Here is a 20,970-nt window from a genome sequence, read left to right on the forward strand (position 1 = left end):
AGGCATGCAACAGCCAGTCCTCACAACCCCATGCGGTAGGGATTAGTATCCCAAGTTCACAGTTAAATAAACTGAGGCTCAAAAATATGGAGGCTAAGAGCACTCGTGAGCAACATCGCAGGGATAGGAACATGGCTTTCAGGGACCTGGGTCTTTGCGTGAAACCACTACACTCAAATGCCCCCTTCCACTTACCTTTATCCTGACTCCCCAGCTCCAAAGCCACAGTGTGAGAGACTGCAATGAAAAGTGTGTGAGTCCCAATGACCACTAAGTCCTGGGGTGGGGGCAGTACTTCCACAGGGATCCGTGGTACATGTGCCTTCCAAATTGGCAGGGGAAGAGATTTTATATTCAAGAAGTCTGTATCCATCCTCTCCTCCTTCCAAAGCAAGTTCTTTATTGTCCAACCAATCCACAGGTATTCAATGAGGCCTAGCACCATACCCAGTACACTGGACTAAGCATAAATACAAAAGTATGAGATACAGTCCCTGCCATTTCAGGCGTACAATCTAAATATTTCTCAGGAATTACTGTTAAACATCAAATCTGGCTTTGCCAGTATTGCAATGAGCATTCATTCTTTAAAGAAAAACATTATGCCCCACATTTACCATGGCAGGAATTTTTTCCTATTATAACTTCATTGTTATCAAAGGTTTACTCTTGTTAAGATTCACTTTACGCTCCCATCTCTATAATGTCAATCAAGGTTTTTTTGAAAAAGGATTTTTAAAACCTTAGATGGTCGAAGTGCTCAGATACAAATGTGGCCAACAGTTAGTTATTTGGGCAAAAGACCTCAAGACTGAGTGAACCTAGCTTGTCTCATTCTTATTGATATTTGGAGGCAACATAAAGCATAAAGCTGTCTCCTAACAGTTCCTAAGATGTTACTCCATCCAGAGCAGGAGTCAGAGCAGGGAGAGCCATCTAGACAAGAGATGTTTTTTAAAAAAGATTTAGCACCAGCTTGGGGGCAATACCAGGGGCGGCAGTGAGGGAACTACCTCCCCAAGATTAACCTTTTGACTTTCTCACAACTCACAGGTGTGAGATTCTGGGAATAGAAACTAACCAACATCCTAAAGGTGGACTAAGACAGTGAGGCATGGATAGCTCCACACAGGAGTGAACCCCCTGCTTTGTGTAGAACATTCAGCACACAGAAGAGAAGTGGGAGCAGCAGCCTCGGGGCCTACAACCTGAGGCAGTAACACCAGAACACAAACCAACCTCACCCTCCCTCCCCTGCAGAGTCCTTGCTCCACCAGGGACTGTGAGGCTCCAGGAAAGAGCCTTGGCCTCACACGGGCTAACCCCAACAGTCTCCATTTGGCAAGTAATGGGAGGACTAGCCTAAGGAAAGGACTGGAGAATATCCTAGAGTTACAGAATCTTGGCACTCAAAGAAACCACTGATTTCTTTATCTAAAGCATGTTAAAATCAGAAAGTCTGGGCCAAAGTAGAACTTAGGAGCAACGTTCCAATCAGAGCCTCTTCACACTATGGTAAGTACCTTTTCTTTTGAGGATCATTTGCTTTAAAGCACTCAAATTTTGGCAGTAATGGGAAAAAATGGCATTTCCTTCCTTCCTTCTTACAAATGACACCCAAGTCTAACAGGACTCCAGGAATGCAGAGATGCCAGACCCAGGGCTGTAACTGGACCTGTCTCTACTCCTCTCCAGCTCCCCTTTCCACCCTCAAGATCACTCTGTCTATTGTGCACCAGGGGAGCCCTCAGGACTCCTCCATCAACTGCAAAAATGGTCATCGAAGCTATTGAAATGGAAAGTAGCGTTTAAAACGTAACACTGGTTTTCTTAAAACATAATACTGATTTTCTTATAGCGTGTATAAGGCACGGTGTGAGAAAGCTGCCCCCACTCCCAGCCACACAGCCACCAAGGCTCCTCACAGTGCACATGCACCCAGAGGAGGCCAGCTGGCTTTGCCACAATGCACAGGGGATGGACTGCTTCGGGTCACTTCTGGTTTTTGAGCTGGTTGGAGAGCCAGTCCAGGCCTTCATAAAGCCCATCTCCACTGGTAGCACAAGTAGCCTGAATGTACCAGTTTCTCTGGCGGAGGGAATGTAAGCCGAGCTTGTCCGTTATCTCTGCTGCATTCATAGCATTGGGAAGGTCCTAGAAAAAGAAAATGCAAAAGTCCGTTTATTATTTTTGTATCCATACAACAAAATGTGCTCTTCTTCCTGAAATGTTCCCCAAACCAGTCTTCTCTTAGTTTCTCAGGCCAAAAACCTTAAAAATCATCTTTAACTTTTTTCCCCTCTTGAGTCCACACCAATTATCTGCAGAATCTGACTACTTCTCACTACTTCCCAGTCTGATCCCACCAGTTTCTCACTGGCTACTGAAATGACTTTCCAACTGGTCTCCCTGCTTCTGCTTTTGCTCTGTAAAGCCTGTTCTCAACCTAGCTAGTGAAAGCCAGATAGCATCATCCGATCATAAGTCTTACTAACTCTCTCTCAAAGAAAGAGCCAGAGTTCTTAGAGTGGGACCCAAGACCCTGTGACCTCTAATTGGCACGTTCCATGACCATATTATAAAAGTTACTTATTTCATATGTTTACTATGCATTATCTGTCTCCCCTAATTAAAGTATTACAAGGGCAGAAAACTCTGTCTTGTTCCCTGGTGTATTCCAAGAGCCTAAAACCATGCCTGGCACACTCAAATTAAATTTGACTCAAATTAAATTTGACTATATTAGCACTGAAGAACAAAGATTATCTACACAAACTGGCAATGGAAGGACCTCAAAGGTATGTGTGGGAGGCCATTCTCCATCCTGGCGAGGTTTTGACCCTCACTACATCTTGTAATGATATGGACAATACCCTGGTCCTGGAAGTTTGAGGATGCGTGTCGCCCCATGGATTGAGCTACGCTCACCTGTTCCTTTGTGATATTACCCCTTTGCCCTGTTTGGGATAGAATGTTCCATGGAAACACCCTTTGCATGTCCCCTTCTCTTGCTCCGCCTTTGGGTGTGGCCTTCCTAGATGCCAGTTAACCTGCTGACAGCAGACATCAAGAAGCTAGACTCAACCCCCTGAAACTGACCCCTTGCCTCATTTGAATGGTTTCTCTGCAATAAAATGGTTCAGGACACGCTCGCTCTCTTTCTGCAGACCCTTAGGTCAGAGGAGCCGTCACAGGACCCCCCAAAAAAGGGACAAAATAGGCAGCAACATCGTAAGAATAGCATGAAACCAATTACATTACCAACACTGCCTGTTTACAGTGGTCACCTCAGGCTGGCACAGTTCCATGGGACTGGTCCTTCATGCTGGGTTCAGCCCAGTGCTCTTCTTTTACTGCTTTACATTTATGTACCAGCGCTTTCCTCCTCAAGCTCAGGCCCTATAGGGTCCAATCTCTCCTCTGTTTCCCCGACTCATCTGCTCCTAGAACCATGTGGCTCCCTTCCTCTTGGCTTAGAATGTCGCTTCCACAATTCCCCCCAAGGTATCACAGATCATTTACTGACTGCATCTCTTCCCATAGAATGTAAACTCCATGACAGAGAATTTTTGTCTGTGTGGCTCATTGCCACACATTTACCCAATACCTAAAATAAAATGGGGAACTTAGTAGATGCTCAATCCGCTATTTACAGAATGAATGATTGAATACATCGCATTGCAAAAAAAGGGATGGTGGAAAAGGTTATGGTTAAGACTGGAAAGAGGGAGGCAGATCTCTAATTTAAATATCTAGATATTTAGGTGAGAGCTCTGACAGTAAATTTCTGTAAATGACAGTAAATTTTCTGAATTCAGTATTCAGAAAACCAACAAGATACCTGTTTATTTACAAACACCAATAAAACTGCATCTCTGAGTTCATCTTCCGCTAACATTCTGGTTAGTTCTTCCCGGGCCTCATTGACCCTCTCTCTGTCATTACTGTCAACCACAAAAATCAGACCTGAAAAGAAATTACAAGCATGTTAGTAACATGAATCTGAGAGAGAAGCTGTTTTTATATCCTTAGAGTGTCTTCTCTCTGCCTGTGTGTGCAGTTTCACCAAAAGCAATCACTATGAAGGGACAGGTGATCTCCAGAGTTAGGAAGCTGCCACACACTCACCTCACGTATCTTTTCCAAAAGTATTACAGCTCTTCACCAGACTAACCATAACAAGACAACACAGAGAAAAGATTAGGCTTGTTTCTTAGTAACTTAATTTCTATATCAGAGAAAAAAAGGATTTTGAAAAATATTTAAAGTTTAATAAAATAGTGTTCTAGGGCTGGTTCTCAAAAAGCAAAGCTTGAGGCCAGGGCCCAGGAACAGGTGTTTTCTCTGGGACATTATCCCAGGGAGCAAGAGTAGGGGATGCAGGAAGCAAACCAGAGAAGGGGCAACAGCCACTATACAGAGGAGTCGCCATAACAGGGCTAGGTTGTGGCTCAGCAGTAGTGTACTTGTCTCAAGTGTGTGAGTCACTGGGTTCAATCCTCAGCACCACATAAAAATAAATAAACAAAGTAAAGGTATTTGTCCATCTACAACTATAAATAGATAGATAGATAGATAGATAGATAGATAAAGGACGAGTCATCCCTTTGGCTACTTCTATGTGACCAGTGCTTGATACTGTTGGACATTCTAAGAAGTCATATGAAAAGACTCTCAGAACTGTCCACCCAGGGTTACTCTTCTTCTCTACTCATCCCCCAGTGGTCAAGAGGAACTCCACAGGGTGTTAAGCCATTCACATTTCTGGGTCACACTCCCTAGGTCAAGAGATTTCCATGGGCATCTGTACAAAAAAAAATTGGCTGATCTTTGTCTCCAGAATTTTCAGAGTGAGAGAAGTATCTGTCATCATGGTGGGCCCACACCTGATGAGCTATGCTAATGAGGTGATTCATGGTAGGCCTGAGGTAGTTAAAAAAAAAAAAGATCACCTGGGAAAGGGTGCACAGGGTTGGACTCACCTGGCCAATGATTCAATCAATCCTGCCTCTGCAATGAAGCCTTGATTAAAAACAAACAAAAAAAAAAACAAAACAAAACAAAAAAAACAATGTACATGAAAGCTCAGGTAACCTTCCCTGGTTGGCCATCTGTATACTGTCACACATCAATGTGCTGAAAGGTAACATATTCTGAACCATGGGGACTGGACAATGGCAGCTTTGTGTCTGGTACCCTCCCAGGTCTGTCTCTCTCCTTTTAATTGGTTCATCTGTATCCTTTGCCATAATCAAGTCAATTTAAGTACAGTGTTTTCAGGAGTTCTGTAAGTCATTCTAACAAATTATCAAATCCGTAGGGATGGTAGGAAACAGCAAAATTTGCAGCCATCTAGTTAGAAGTGAGGGTAGTTTGGGAACCCTGAACCTGCTATAGCTGGTGAGGAAATCTTACGTAAGACTGTGACATTAATATGAGAAATGTGGCCCAACTCTGGATGATGGATAGTGAGAAGTCTTTGCAGCTCATACCATAACATTAAGAGAAATCCCAGGAAGTGAGATACCTGGAGCAGGCTAAATGAAGGTACCACCATATCACGCCTGCATAAAGGTGGCTGAAACCTGCACAAACCCAGTTTCTGCTACACCAGAGACAGGAAGAAGCAGAGCCAAAAGAATCTGCAGAGAAGGTGCACAGGAGGCATGTGACACGCCATCCAGGTACAGGATAGAGAAGACTCAGCAGTCATCGATGTGAAAGTAACAAAAACTTGGTGTTTGTCTGACAGTGAGCTATTTGAAATGAGCCATTTCAAAGCACTAACTTGTCCCAGTTCAGGTTCTGGAGCACTGGTGATAATGAGCGGACTTTCAGGTACCTTAGCCGGACTGCCCTGGGAACACTACAAGGGCAGCGTTGGACCCTGTACTCTAAGACACCAGCAAGCTGGAGGAACTCGAAGAACGACCAGGACAGTCAAGACATTCAGATACCAGGTCATATAAAAAATAACTGATAACAGGGAAGATATCACCTAGAGAAAAAGACTCAGTAAGGGGTTGAGCGTAGTCTTTGAGCATCTGAAGGGCTGTGGCATAAAAAGGTTCAATGTATTTCATGTTGCTCTATAAGGAAACTGAAAACCGGTAGTAAAACCTACAGCAAGTTAGCATTACAGGATCAGCAGCGCTGCAGATGTCACAGGCTGTGTCAGAAGGCTCTCCTGCCACAGGGATATTTATACCCAGCTTAAGGCCCAACTCCTGGGGACACTGCTGAAGGGGAGTGGGACAAGTTGACTTCTTGGTTCCCCCCGTCAGTGAGATTTCACAATTGTCTAGGAAAGAAACCAGGGATGCCCCTCCACCCCGGCCTCTGTGTGTCCCACACCCACCCGATAGCTGCCTGACTCACCTGGGGGGCAGGTACGAGTGCCCACACCTCTGCATGTGAGTTAAATTCACACAATTACGTCACATCAGGCTAACAATGAGAAAGCAAAACATTCAAAACTCTTCCAAATGTTTGATATGTTACCAGCAATTCTGGACTCTTAATCATAACAAGCCAAGAAGATTCTTAGTCTTTAATGCAAAACTGACAGAGCAGAAGCTGACATGTTATCCCTTTACCATTCCTACCAAAAATAAAACTTCTTAATACTAGATCCTATTTTATACTGTTTTAACATAGGCCCTTACCTAAGAATTAGCATCTAGCATTATCTGACTACACTTCTGATCTAAGAGAATCTAGACAAAATACATTTGTACATGAGTAGCATACTGTTTTTAAAAGCATGAGTGTATACATACATACGTGCGTGTACACACACACACTTGTAAAAACATTAAATATGTCTAGACAAATATACAGTGGTTATATATGGAGAGAAACTGAGGAATAAAATGGTGATTTTTTTCTGTATACCCTTTTCCTTATTTTTGAATTTTAAACCATATAAATGTATTGTCATTCAACAAATTAAAATAACTGGACCTATAATCAAGGATTAAAAAAAAAAAACCTTCCACATGTGAATGGACCACTTTATGCATTCTATACCACGTTGACAGAGCAAAAGCTGACATGTTATCCCTTTGCCATTCCTAACAAAAATAAAACATATCCATTAAGAAACTGCATAAACAAATTCCAATCTATGCAGGTAATAAACACACAATAAAATGTCTTAATAGAGTGCTAAAAGCATGCATTGAATTGTCACACTTGACACACTGATACAGAAAATTTAAAAGATAGCCTGACTTTTGGAAAGTTGGCAGAAAGAACAAGGGCAGCATCCAAAACTACTCATGGTTGAGACATGTGGCCCAGCCAGAGACAACAAAGCCATTCTTCAAACTGGTCCCATTTACTATTTCATGAAGAGCCCAAATTGCCCACCCAAATAAGAACCTAGAAAAAAGCCAGCCCTCTGCCATCAAAGCAATAGTGACTGAAATTCAGTAAAATTAGGCTTGTTATAAACAGAAGACTGAAGAAAAAAAGGAACTTCAATGTGGTGTTTGAATGTGAAAACCTGAGCAGGGTAGGAAAAAAAAAGAATCTTGCCAGAGAATGACAAAGTAAAGCCTCAAACAATTTGGGCTTTCAATGTGAGTGCCTGCTACCTCAGCCACAGAACTAAACATTTTATAAAATTAATCTCCTTTCAGCCCAGTGATGCAGGTGTCTCCATTTGAAGATAAGGAAAAGGAGAGAGAAGAGATCAGCTAAGTTTCTCAAGGTTCATAGAGCTGTCTGTGGTTCAAATCCAAGTATTCTGGTTTTAATTCAGATGAGAAACTGCAAAGGTTTAGCCAAACTGGGAAGTGTCAGTCCAAGATAAACGGATACTCTTGAGTTATCAAAAAAAAAAAAAAAAATCTACAACAGACTGAAACACAAAATATAAAAAAATCTAAGCCTCACCAGGGAAGTCACTGGGGTTATCAAGTGGTTTCTCTAAAAAGGAAAAAGAAAAAAGAATCAATAAAAGAATGAAGCATTTATCCTGCCTTCCTTGAATAAACTATTTTCAGGGAAACCAAATCTTCAATGAGGGAATTCTTTGTTTAGAAAGATTAGGGCTAATAAGTTCAAGAAGGAATAACAGGATTTAGAGAAATTGCCATTTTGTAACTCCTAATGAATTAACAGATCTACACAACAGCCTTCAATGGAAGCTAAAATCATGAGGCGAAAGGTTGATGGGAAATTTATTTTGAGGGAAGTAGGCTGAAGCCATATGAACCCATCTGGCATTACTGAAAGTGTGAAAACTTGGTAGTCCCCAGGGGCTAGGTAGAAGGGAGGATAGGGAGTTATGTTTAATGGATACAGAATTCCAGTTTTACAAGATGAAAAGAGTAATAAAGATAGATGATTATCATGATTATACAATATTATGAAGTATATTTGATTCCACAGAACTGTACACTTAAAAGTGATTAAGCCAAGCATGGTGGCACACACCTGTAATCCCAATGGCTCTGGAGACTAAGGCAGGAGGATGGCAAGTTCAAAGCCAGCCTCGGACACTTATTGAGACTGTTTCAAAATTAAAAAAAAAAAAAATTTTTAAGGGGATGTGGCCCCCTGGGGATATGGCTCATGATAAAGCACCTCTGGGTTCAATCTCTAGTTCCCCTAAAAAAGTGATCAAGATGGTAAAGTTTATGTGTTTTACTACCACTACCATCACCACCACAACAAAAAACAGAAAACAAAAACAGTTACCTGGCAATTTCACTCCTAAGCATATACCCAAAATAAATGAAACAAGCTGGTATAATCCCAGTTACTTAGGAGGCTGAGGGAGAAGGATGGCAAGTTCAAAACCAGCCTCCCAGAAATTTAGAGAGACCCTGTCTTTAAATAAAAATATAAAGGACTAGAGATATTAGTCAGTGGTAAAGTGCTCCTGGGTTCAATCTTCAGTACCGGGGTGGGGGTGGGGGGGATTGAAGTGAAAACAAGGATCAAACAGATACTTGTACCTGAATCAAAGCAGCATTACCTGTGACTCTCCTGCCTCACCTCCTGAGTAGTTGGGTTTACAGGTATGCCCCTGTGCTTAGCTACAAAAACATTTTTTAAAATGGAAAAAAAAAATACTTTTTTAAATTCAGTAATCAAACTTCTTGTAATATATACATTCTGTGTGATATAACAGGATAAATACTTAAGTATTTTTGCCCCCCAAAATGAACTGAACACTAGATCAAGCCTCTATAACATGCTACCAGTTTATACCAGATCCACAGAGAGAAAAACAAGCCAAATGGCACCACAACAAATTAGACAGAACCACAATGTGGAATAAGCATTAAACCAAAACTTCCAGCATAGGAAAAAGAAAGAGAGAGGGAATTGTTGTAAGAATAAGATACTGAAGTGACAAAACAATGAAATGCAAACAAATAAATCAGAAAGGCTACATTTGATAATAGGGAAATTTGAATAAAGACTGGTATTAGAGATAAAGCATCATTAATTTTGGAAGTATAATAATTGAATATAGATTATGTTTAAAAACAAAACAATAAAAGACTTCATCAGAAATGAATCTTGCAGAATGTGTGAGTAAAAGGCACTATATCAGGGATGGGCAAAGTGTTGGTAACTGCAGAGGCTGAGTCATGGGTATATGGGGTCCATTACATCATCCTCTAAGACATTCTAAAATCTATAGGCTGAGAAGATAACTGCAAATAGAGTAAGTCCAAAGGTAACTTCTAAGACAATGATGAAAAATATAAAGGGATAGGTGGACTTGGGTGTTTGGACTGGAAAGATTGGCAAGTTCAAGTCAATCAAACACATGCAATGAAAACCACATCAGCAGCAGAATCTTCAAAAGTAATATACTCCAAGTAAATTCTAAAATGAGTAATCTGCAGATGACATATGGTGAAGACTCTACATGAGAATCAGGGTGTAAAAACGATGTGAACAGTTACAACTTAATAAGCAATATGCAGTAAGGCACTGTTCATCCAAAATATAGGTAATATATTTAGATTGATGGATGAGTACATTAAGATCTCTACTTTTAAGACTCCAATAAGGTGATGATCTGGGATATTCATGCCTGTTCAGGTATGTGTAGAGCAGGAAGGCAGCAGGGAAGAACTGTGGCCAGGATTTAGGATTCTGGGTTCCAGCCATCCTTGTTCATCTCGTTTTCTCTAGAGGGATGATTTTCAGATAATCTCAACAGATTTAAGAGAGTTAATTGAATTTAAACTCTTCAGAGACTGGAAATTCATTTAAGGTACAAATAACTCTCAATGAACTGAAAGATGAAATTCATCAGGATTACTATTTTCTAGCCATTCCAAATTAAGAGGAGTTAAAGCTCAAGTTCGTTCTCTAGGAACACAGGGACCACATCTCAAAAAAATAAAAAATAAAAAATCTAGTAAGTACTGCTAGCAGAAAAGAGGAAATGAGTTAAGAGTCCAAATAAAGCTGAGCACCACCAGGTATCTTTTCCAGCATCTTAGATACATTGAATATATACAATACAAAACTTTACCTTGAGTGTTCTGGAAATAATGTCGCCACAAAGGTCTGATTTTGTCCTGGCCACCAACATCCCAGACTGTGAAGCTGATATTTTTATATTCTACCGTCTCCACATTGAAACCTAAATTGGGAAGATAGAAAAACTGTTATGATTTTCTGTTAATTGACCAATTCAAAATATCAACTAACATTTAGACAGTACTTTTTAAAAAATACATTTATATATTTTAGTTGTAGATGGACACAATACTTTTATTTTACTTATTAATTTTTATGTGGTGCTGAGGATCAAATAGTGCCTCGCATGTGCTAGGCAAGCGCTCCATCGCTGAGCCACAACTCCAGCCCTGGATAGTACTTTCAATTTACAAAGCAGCTTGCTATGTGAAGACCATAGCTTACAAAAGAGAATGTGCTGGTTCACTCTGCCATTCATCATGCCTGTGTCTCAAACCTTCTTGACTTTCCAAAATCCAATCCCCTTCTCCCCTTTTTCTCAGCAGAACACTTTTCAGTGTATTTCAGAGCAAAGAGATGTCACCTGTGGAACTGACTTCCACTTCTCACCACACAGTGTAAAAACTTACACCTACAGCAACACTTTTCTTCCTCCATCTTTGAAGAATGGAAAGAAGCAACTATCTAATTGCAAATTCCTCTACTTATGTGCTAGATGCAATCCACCCAAACAGAGGAGGATCTTTTGCTATTGCTATTCTCTTCCCCTATCCAAATATCTCCTATTTGTTCTCAGGATGCCTAAGTCTTTTATATCTCCCCCCACTGAAAAAAAAAAAAAATCTGATAGGCATGGTGGCCCACAACTAGAATCCCAGTGACTCAGGAGGCTGAGGCAGGACTGCAAGTTTGAGGACAACCTTGGCAACTTAGTGAGACTCTGTTTCAAAAAAGGAAAAGGTGGGGATAGACATAGCTCAGCGGTGAAGCATACCATGTTTAGATCCTGTGTACCACAATCAATCAATCAATCAATAATTTTTTTAAAAAAATCCCTTCCTTGATTCTACATATTCACCTGTTATCATCTTCTCTTTGCACTTTATTTTTTCTTTTTGGTACTGGGGATTGAACCAAGAGGCACTTAACAACTGAGCCACATCCCCAGCCCTTTTTATTCTCCTATTTTGAGATAGGGTCTCACTAAGTTGCTTAAGGCCTCACTAAATTGCTGAGGCTGGCTTTGAACTAATGATCCTTCTGACTTGGCCTCCCAAGTTGCTGAAATTGCAGGCTTGCTCCCAGCTTCTCTTTGCACTTTTAAAGTCAAGTATCTCTGATTCAGGATGCTTTGCTACATCCCGGAGTTCAGCTGTATTTATCGAGCCTACTTTGTCACTTCTATCCCAAGAGCACCTGCTCCACCATGTTGAGTCTCACTGGGGGTCCTCAACAATCCTAATTTCAATAAATCAAACACATGCTTTTCAGTTCTTAGGTAATTTGATTTTATATCTGACCCTACTGCTTACTTTTCCTTGAAACTCTTACTGTGGCTTCCCATTTTCTATTTCCATAGTTATACCATCTCATCCTCTTTTATGAGTAAATCCACATCAAATGATCCTTATGATGGATTCCCACAAGTCCATCCTGCCACATCCATTCTCCTCTTTCCACACCCCTCCCTAAGCAATCTAACAGTTGTACTAACAATTCTCAACTGTATGTCCTCCAGCCCAGACCTCTGTCCTAAGCTCATAATCAGCATTTTCAATTAGATGTCTGCAAGGTCCCAAAATAAAGCAATCTGTCAAAAATGAACTTAAGATTCCCTACTCCTTCAACCTATTCCTCTACAGTTATTTCCTCATTGACTGTGCTCCACAAGCTGAAAACCTGGGAGGCATCCCATACACTTCCAACCCTCTCTCACCCTCAAAATCCCACTACCAAACCTTACCATTCAACTTCCTAAATATCTGATAGTTACCTTAACCCAAGAAATCATCATTTCTAGCCTCAATTGCTGAAACAATCTAACTAATCTCCCTGTAGACACTCTTCTCTCCAGCCATTCACCATTTTCCCAATCAGAGCAACTGTTAAGAACATACAATGTAGGGGCTGGAATTGAGGCTCAAAAGTAGAGCACTTGCCTAACACGTATGAGGCACTGGGTTCGATTCTCAGCACGGCATATAAATAAATAAAATAAAGGTCCATCCACTACTACAAAGTAAAAATTAAAAAAAAAAAATACAATGTAGAGCCAGGCATGGTGGCGCACACCAGTAATTCCAGTGACTCAGGAGGCTGCAGTAGGAGGATCACAAGTTTGAAGTCAGCCTCAGGAATTTATCAAGTCCCTGTCTTAAAATAAAATGTCAAAAAGGGATAGGGACTTAAGTCAGTGGTAAAGTACCACTGGGTTCAATCCCCAGTACCAAGGGGAGAGGGAAAGAAAGAAAAACACATAATGTGGACATAATGTGCATTATTTTCTACACATTTGTTTGATTGAAATATTTTAAATTAAAAAAAAAAAAGAAAGAAAGGATATCTCTGCAGGCAAAGTGGTACCTACCTATAATTCCAGCTACTTGGGAGGCTATGACAGGAAGAATACAAGTTCAAGCCTAGCTGGGCAACTTAATGAGACCCTGTCTCAAAATAAAGGGCTAGGGATGTAGCTCAGTGGCAGAGCACTTGCCTAGCATGTGTGAAGGCCTGGGTTCAATCACTGGTACCAGAAAAAATAATAACAACAACAATAATAATCTCTCCTTGGCGTCCCATATCCTGAACCCCAAACTTGACTACTGAGGCCCACAGCGACAGTGGACACAGTGGACCTGCTCACACTCTAGTCTCACCTTGGTCATGCCTTGTTTAGTGAGATACACTCATTACACTGCAACAAGCTAAATTCTTGCTGAATAAATATATGTTTGATTGTTTTTTTTAAAGAGAGAGAGAGAGAGAGAAGAAGGAGGAGGAAGAGGAGGAGGAGGGAGGGGGGAGGAAGGGAGGGGAAAGAGAGAGAAAATTTTTTAATATTTATTTTTCAGCTTTTAGTGGACACAACATCTTTATTTTTATGTAGTGCTGAGGATTGAACCCAGCACCCCGCGCATGCCAGGCAAGCTCGTTAACGCTTGAGCCACATCCCTAGCCCCAATAAATATATGTTTAATGCCATTCCAATCCTACAGAGGGCAAGTAGGTAAATTTGCAGAAAACTTGCCAAAATTACCTGGCAACCTGAATAAATAAGTGAATCTGGCCAGGAAATTTCTGAAAATAATGAATGATTCTTAAAGATATTACCAAATCCTAGTAATACCTGAATAGAATTCAATGACCACAACAGGAAGTGGTCGAGAAAAAGACACATACCAGTGAGAATTTAGTATGTGATAGGACATTAAAATCAGCATGGAAAACTTATTCAATAAATGGCACTGGGTAACTGTCTACCTCTGCAAAGTCTAATCCATAGCCACCAGTCATGTGTGGCTAATTCATTTATTTAAATACAATTAAAAGCACAGCTCCTCAATTGCATGAGCCACATTTCAAGTACCCAACAGCCACTTGTGGCTACTAATCAACACAACGGACAGCACACACAGAACATTTCTATCATTACAGAAAGAGCAACTGGGCAGCACTAGTCTACCCACTTGAAAATTATAATCAAATACCCACCTTGCTTATAATAACAACATAAATGCAGAAGAAAATATTGGTGAATACTTTTATGATCTCAAAGTGGGTAAGACCTTTCTAAAAATATGATCAAAACTAGCCAGCACAGTGGCACACACCTCTTATTTCAGCCATTCAGAAGACTGAGGCAGGAGGATAGAAAGTTCAAGGGCAGCCCCAGTAATTTAGTGAGACCTGTCTCAAAATAAAATAAAGGGCTGGGTCAGTGATAAAATGCTCCTGGGGGGGCTGGGGATGTGGCTACTGGCATGCGTGTGGCCCAGGTTCGATCCTCAGCACCACATACAAACAAAGATGTTGTGTCCGCCGATAACTGAAAAATATTAAAAAATTCTCTCTCTCTTTAAAAAATAAAAATAAAAAAATAAAATGCTCCTGGGTTCAATGCCTAAAACCAAAAAAATTAAGAAAATTATCAAAACTGAATAAGGAAAAATTAGTAAATTTGGTTATCTAATAATTTAAAATTTACCTATAGCAAAATACAGAAAAAATCGAAGTTGAATGACAAACCACTAACTGGAAAATGAACATGACAAGAGTTCATGAGTCAGTTTGTCTTTTCAAATCATTAAAAGACAAACATTCCAACAAAAAAATAAATGAACAGTATCAAAAACAAGTTACAGAAAACCAATGTATATTTGAATATATTCACTTATCATAAAAGATATCCTAGCCAGGTGTGGTGGCACAAACCTGTAATCCCATATGCTCAGGAAGCTGAGGAAGGAGAATCTCAAGTTTGAGGCCAGCCTCAGCAACTCAGCACAGACCTAAGCAATGTAGCAAGACCCTGTCTTAACAAAAAATAAAAATAGCTGGGGATGTAGCTCAGTGGTAAAGCCTCCTTGGGTTTAATCCATAGTAAACCGTCCCCCTCAAAAAAGACATCCTAATATAAGTGGTTTTATCCTTTATGAGATTGACAAATTTCCAGGAGAAATTAGCATTAAAAAGGAGATGCAATTTTTTTAGAGAATAGTCTGGCAATCTGTGTACAAATTTAAAATAGACATTGTTATATTAGCAAATCCACCTCCAGAATCACTGCATGGAAATAAAAATTTGAAATATGTTTACTTTGGCATCCTTACAAAAAAACAATGGCAAATAACCCAACTAGCCATCAATGGAAATTAGTTAAAAATATAGCCATATAATGAAATACTAATCAGTTATTAAAACTTGACATTGATCTGTATCAACATCTTCCTTAGTCCCTGCTTGCTTTATCTAGTGAACATCAGCTCATTCTTTTGGTCTCAATGTAAGCATTATTTATCAGAGACACTTCTCTGGGTTACTTAGGCTTTTTCCCAAGCCACTTTTAGCTAATAAGCCAGAAGGGTGCTGGGTCTGTTTCACAGTGGTCTTTTTTTTTTTTATACTAGGGATTGAATCCAGGGACACTTAACCACCGAGTCATATCCCCAAACCATTTTTCTATTTTATTTAGAGACAAGATCTCAAAAAATTGCTTAGGGCCTTGTTAAACTGCTGACTGGCTTTGAACTCACAATCCTCCCACCTCAGCCTCACGAACCACTGGGATTACAGGCGTGTGCCACCACACCCGGCTCATCCTCAAAGAGCAAGCAGCTTTCCTCAACTGATGACGGTGGTAGTTTTCAGTGAAGGCAAGTTCCACTACATAAGCATTTATCAAGTCTCTGCTTTAATTATATTTGCCAATGTCTCACTGACTAAAGCAAGTCATGTGGCCAAGTTCAGTATCACTGAGGAAGGAGACTGCTCAAGAGCTCAGATGCTGAGGGTCATGACTCACTGGGGCCATTAGTTTAACAATCTACCACAACATCAGTATTGAACTCATTCACCAGTGGTAAATGATGCTTACCATGTAAAGGGAAGAAAGGGGAAGAAAGAAGTCAGGAAAGTCCTTTAGGGAAGAAATAACAGAAAGTGGATCAAATGTATTATCTAATGCAAAGTAAGTGGGGAAAATAGCATGCATACGATTTTACAAAAATCTTAATTGAACATTTTTCAAAATCTGTCTATTTTTTTGTACGTATGAAACTATTTTTTTATAATCGGAGAAAGTTAAGTAATCATGCTATTTTCATTTAAGATTAATGTATTTTTCAAATCGTGTATATGAACATTCTCATCAGTTTCTGTCTTCTTCCAATGTTGCAATCTCTGAAGCTATTGCCTAATGGAAAAGTGGATCATTTGGGTCCTGGCCCAGTCCAGTGCTAACATTCACATGTTGTCCTGTGGAGTGTATCCTTACTCAGGAGTCTGGTTCTCCAGGCAGTTCACAAGACAAAGATTAAGTTCTGTCAAAACTGTCTTAGCAAATCCCTTAAAGAGCCCATAAAATCAGTGCTCATCCACAGTAAGACCAACACACCAGATTGTCAACTGTCTTACTTGGACACTATCTCGAGTAGTTGGCTTGAGCCAGAGTGAAGAGAAGAAATCACACTCCATTTAAACACTAGGAGGCACTTAGTGGGAAGAGAGAGGCACTGAGAGAGGCCAGCTGGAATGGAGGCTGACTGAGGAGGCAGCAGCAGATGCCCAGCTCTCATCTCAGGTTTATGCTGGGACCCACACTGAGAGAAACGGCAGAACTCTCCTCGCTGTTTTAATTATTACTATCCTTTTCTTCTTTGCCAAGCAGATAGGGCTAGATTTGCTTAGCCTAAATATGTTCATATGATTCTCCTATAAACCTAGGAATGTTCTAAAGACTCTGAAGAGCGACTGGGAAAAATATATATAACCTGGTTTGGGGCCTCAAAAAGTTTATGCTCTTGGCTAGGTGCAGTGATCCATGCCTATAATCCCAGCAACCCAGCAACTCTGTACACTAAGATAGGAGGATCGATCGCAAGTTCAAGGCCAACCTCATCAACTTATCGAGATCCTGTCTCAAAATAAAAATAAAAAGGACTGGGGATATAGCTCAGTGGTAGAGTGCTCCCAGATTCAATTCTCAGTACCAAAAAAAAAAGAAGAAGTTGTTTATGCTCTTGGAGCAGAAAAGATTTCCAAAACAAAATATTCAATAATATAAGAAGCGTGTTAAAGTATTATATACGATATTGTAAACTTGTAAATTGGAATTCCCCACATTTGTTCACATACCTATTGTAGGGATGGTAGTCACAATCTCTCCCAACTTCAATTTATACAAGATGGTGGTTTTTCCGGCTGCATCCAAACCCACCATAAGAATCCGCATCTCTTTTTTCCCAAATAGACTTTTAAACAGCTTTTCAAAAACATTCCCCATTGTAATTTAATTCTGTAACTGAAAGAAAAGAAAAACAAGTCAAATAATTATTCTTTGCTGAGATATAAAAGCAAAATACATAAACTCTAGGTTGCATTTAGAGGCAGCTCCTAGTAAACTTAAAGAATGTTAAATACAGTTTGGCCAATAAGGAATAGTGTATCTCATTTTCAAAGAGAAACTCAACTAAGCCTTTTGATGCCTTGCCAGAAAATTCTATTTTCGGGCTGGGGCTGTGGCTCAGTGGAAGAGCACTTGCCTAGCATGTGTGAGGCACTGGGTTCGATTCTCAGCACCACATACAAATATATGAATAAAATAAAAGTCCACTGATGTTTAAAAAAAAAAAAAAAAGAAAATTCTATTTTCCACAGAAGCTTCCAAGTGGGATATGTAGAAACACAGCCTCAATGCTATACTATTGTGGTAACCTTTAGTTGTCTTAAGTTTGAAAGCAATGTCACATCATACACATCTATACCTTGTTCTAAACTCTCTTGAAATGAGAATTTAGGAAGCCGAGAATCTGTTTATTTTATATAACATGGAACTGTGTGTGTGTGTGTGTGTGTGTGTGTGTGGTATTAGGGATGGAACTCAGGGGTACTCTACCACTGACCTACATCCCCAGTCCTTTTTATTTTTATGTTGCCACAGGGTCTTGTTAAATTGCCATGGCTGACCTTGAATTGTGATCCTTCTGCCTCAGCCTGGAATTATTGGTATACCTGGCTATTTTATACAATATAAAGCTAAGTCCTTAAGGCAGGTAAATAACAATTTCTTGGAAACTGCAGCTGCCTTTGGCTAACACACAATACCAGTACCCAGAAAAGAACCAAAAGAAATTTCTGAGTTGATGAAATCCATCACTTGATACTGCATTCCCAAGAGAAAAATTAACTAGACAGAGTTGAGGAGTAATGGTAGTATCCAATATTCTATGGGGTAACCCTCACCAGTTTTTAAAACTTTTTATTTTAGTATAATTTACTTACAGATTACTGTAAATTCAATGAATTTTCATGAACCAAACTCACCTATGTTACCAGATCAAAAAAAGATGATTACCAGTACAGATTCTCCTTGTGTTCTACCCTTCCATTACTCCCCAAAAGTTAATTACTAAATTGACTTCTAACAGCATAAATATTCAATATTTTATTTTTCAGCAAAGCACCTGGCAGGATATATAAAGTAAAAGCAATAGCAAAGTCAGGCTAGCTTTGTAGAAATTTACACTCTTTATTCTTTAATAGATCAACCTATTTGAATCATCAGCCTGATATTCCAATGAAGGACTTAAAAAGCTGGGCGCAGTTGCACACAGAACAGCCGCTCCACAGAACAGAGGATCCAAGTTCAAAGGCAGCCTAAGCAACTCAGTGAGGCTTTCTCTAAATAATATATAAAAAGGGACTGTGGATGTGGCTCAGTGGTTAAGCGCCCCTGGGTCCAATCCCCAGTACCCACCCCACCCCCACAAAAAGTAGTATAGTACATTTTTTACACTTCTAACTAAGCTCTTGGAAGTCGATAAAGGCTGTTCAAAAAGACAAACGACATACATCCTTGTTCCAGAGTGTATGATTTTCCTTTTAAATTGCTAACCAAAGAAAGCTTTACTAAGGGGAGGGAGAAAAAGATGCAATAAGGTCAGGTCAGCCACTCCTATTCATCCAGACACCAGCGACCTCAGAGGGGAAGTCACTAAATTCCAGAGGCACCACCTCTGAAATTCAAGTTTCCTACAATAGCTTAACATCATGGATTATGTCCAAGTACACACCATTACATTCTAGGGGAGAAAGCGAATATGGCATTTCTCCTGTACACAAATGAGGAACAGTGACCAAAGAATGACTGCTTTAATCATTTATAAAAGGTTTATTACAGGTCTAAAATAAAACAGTCCAGTGACTGAAACATTCAGAATCTGTTGGTCAACAAAACTAGTGATCCCTTTCCCTGGTTTCCGACATAAGGACAAGTCCCACAGACAGGAAAACTGTAAGGAACACGCTGTGGGAGGTAAGGTACTTCCCGTTAGAGGTCCCTAGAGGCAGGTAATGTCACATTACCCCTGCCCAACCCTACACTGCAATCCTCCCGGTTTTCCCCCATTGCTTCTCTTCCCTCGCCTTCCTACTCCTATGCGCGAGGTCCCAGACACCCAGGCTCCGCTGGAGACCCTCTAAAATAAGACATCGTCAACCACAGAGCCTCTTAGGCATGCTCACCCTCCCTCGACACAAGCAGCAAATGACCACGGGGGAGAAACGACGGCAAGACCTCAAGGGCATGAGCGAGAGCCATGGCCAAGGTGAGAGTGAACAGCGGCCGGGGGCGTGGGGCCGGGTAAGGCAGCCGAGTACCCTTTCTGCCCCGGCCGCCAGGCCGCTGCCTCTCAATCTATGGGCCCTTGGGAAAGCAAGAGGGCTACGCGACGAAGCCAGCCCGGCGTCTCTGGGTTCCGGCTGCCTGGCCCTACAGAGGGCGGGGAAGGAACAGCAGACCACAACCCCTTCAGGCAGGCCACCGCTGTTGTCCAGTTTCTCGGCCGCCGTGGGTCGGAAACCTAGCCAGGTATTGAGAGCGGCTGTCCCCCTCCATCCCACGACTCACCGGTCGCCTCAGTCAGCACCAATACAGGCACACCTACTGACTCTGTTACCTTTAGGATTTCGGCTCCCCTCAGCAAAATGGCGACTAGCTGGGGGCGGGAATAGTAATCAACCAATCATCCACGGCTTTGTGGAGCCCTTGCGCCAATGATCTCCAAGTTCCGTGAGTGACGACACGTCTGACCAATGCAAAGGACAATAAGGGCTTGGGCGGGAGGAGGTCCGACCCCCGCGACCTAGGCGACGGCACGAAGCTCTAGAAATGCCGGGTTCATAGTCCAATGACAGCTCCCCGCGTCCCGGCAAATCACGCCCATGTGCCCCACCTCGGTGGCAAGCGCGACCAATCAGAAAAGTCAAAGGATTTCCGATTTGCCCCGCCAATGAACTCGGAAAACTCTCAAGGGTTGAACTAACCCCGGGAACGTGTAGACCAACCCGGTGCAGGTATGTGGGCGGGGCCGGATTCATTGTGATATTTAAGGAAATTTGCCGGGTTGAGCTAAAAGTAGAAACTAGTTGGGCGGTGTTCCTTACGGGAAATACTCAGACACTAGCACCGAAAGTAGTCCTAAAGAAGGTTTCCTATTCAGTCTGAAGGCTGACTGCCGCTCTGCTTGCAAACGGATTTTCAACAGGTGTGAGAAAATGTAGATGTCCAGAGGTCCCCAACCATAGCCTTTCCTTGAGAAATGCTTTCAGTAATTCAGTCTCCTGTCAACTTGTTTAGCTAGAAAGGTAAACGCCTATAAATACTATATAACTGAAACGATCAAAATAACAACTATTAAACGTATAATATGCACCAAGAACTATGTCAAGGACTTTACCTGCATGACCATATCGTTCCAACGAGTTACAAACAATCACTGCCATTTTACAAAGATGAAA

At 41.0% G+C, this 20,970-nt stretch overlaps 1 protein-coding gene across 3 annotated transcripts; it reads right to left on the minus strand.

Annotated features, from left to right (window-relative positions):
* Positions 1–377: 377 nt before the first annotated feature.
* On the minus strand, positions 378–20,271 carry LOC101960968 (ADP-ribosylation factor 2). Of its 3 annotated transcripts, none has more exons than XM_040268665.2 (6): positions 20,130–20,271; positions 17,308–17,473; positions 10,508–10,618; positions 7,900–7,932; positions 3,842–3,966; positions 378–2,154 (listed from the first exon to the last, which is right to left on the minus strand). In XM_040268665.2, the coding sequence occupies exons 2-6, from the start codon at positions 17,453–17,455 to the stop codon at positions 1,993–1,995; spliced, it is 579 nt and encodes a 192-aa protein (XP_040124599.1). In that variant the 5' UTR covers positions 17,456–17,473; positions 20,130–20,271; the 3' UTR covers positions 378–1,992. The 3 variants fall into 3 exon arrangements, with proteins under 3 accessions (XP_040124599.1, XP_040124598.1, XP_005328209.1); XM_040268664.2 differs by having other exon boundaries at positions 20,081–20,192; XM_005328152.5 differs by lacking the exon at positions 7,900–7,932 and having other exon boundaries at positions 20,081–20,192.
* Between the last annotated feature and the right edge of the window lie 699 nt (positions 20,272–20,970).

Source organism: Ictidomys tridecemlineatus, chromosome 3 (genome assembly GCF_052094955.1).
Source record: "Ictidomys tridecemlineatus isolate mIctTri1 chromosome 3, mIctTri1.hap1, whole genome shotgun sequence".
Taxonomy (NCBI): domain Eukaryota; kingdom Metazoa; phylum Chordata; class Mammalia; order Rodentia; family Sciuridae; genus Ictidomys; species Ictidomys tridecemlineatus.

Bases quoted from the DNA above. Each gene is read 5' to 3' on its own strand.
- LOC101960968 (XM_040268665.2), bottom strand. From the start codon at position 17,455: ATGGGGAATGTTTTTGAAAAGCTGTTTAAAAGTCTATTTGGGAAAAAA. The intron at 10,619-17,307 runs GTATGTGAACAA...TTCCCAATTTAG, and splicing joins GACTACCATCCCTACAATAG to GTTTCAATGTGGAGACGGTA. The intron at 3,967-7,899 runs GTGAGGCTTAGA...ATTTCTTTTCAG, and splicing joins TAACCCCAGTGACTTCCCTG to GTCTGATTTTTGTGGTTGAC.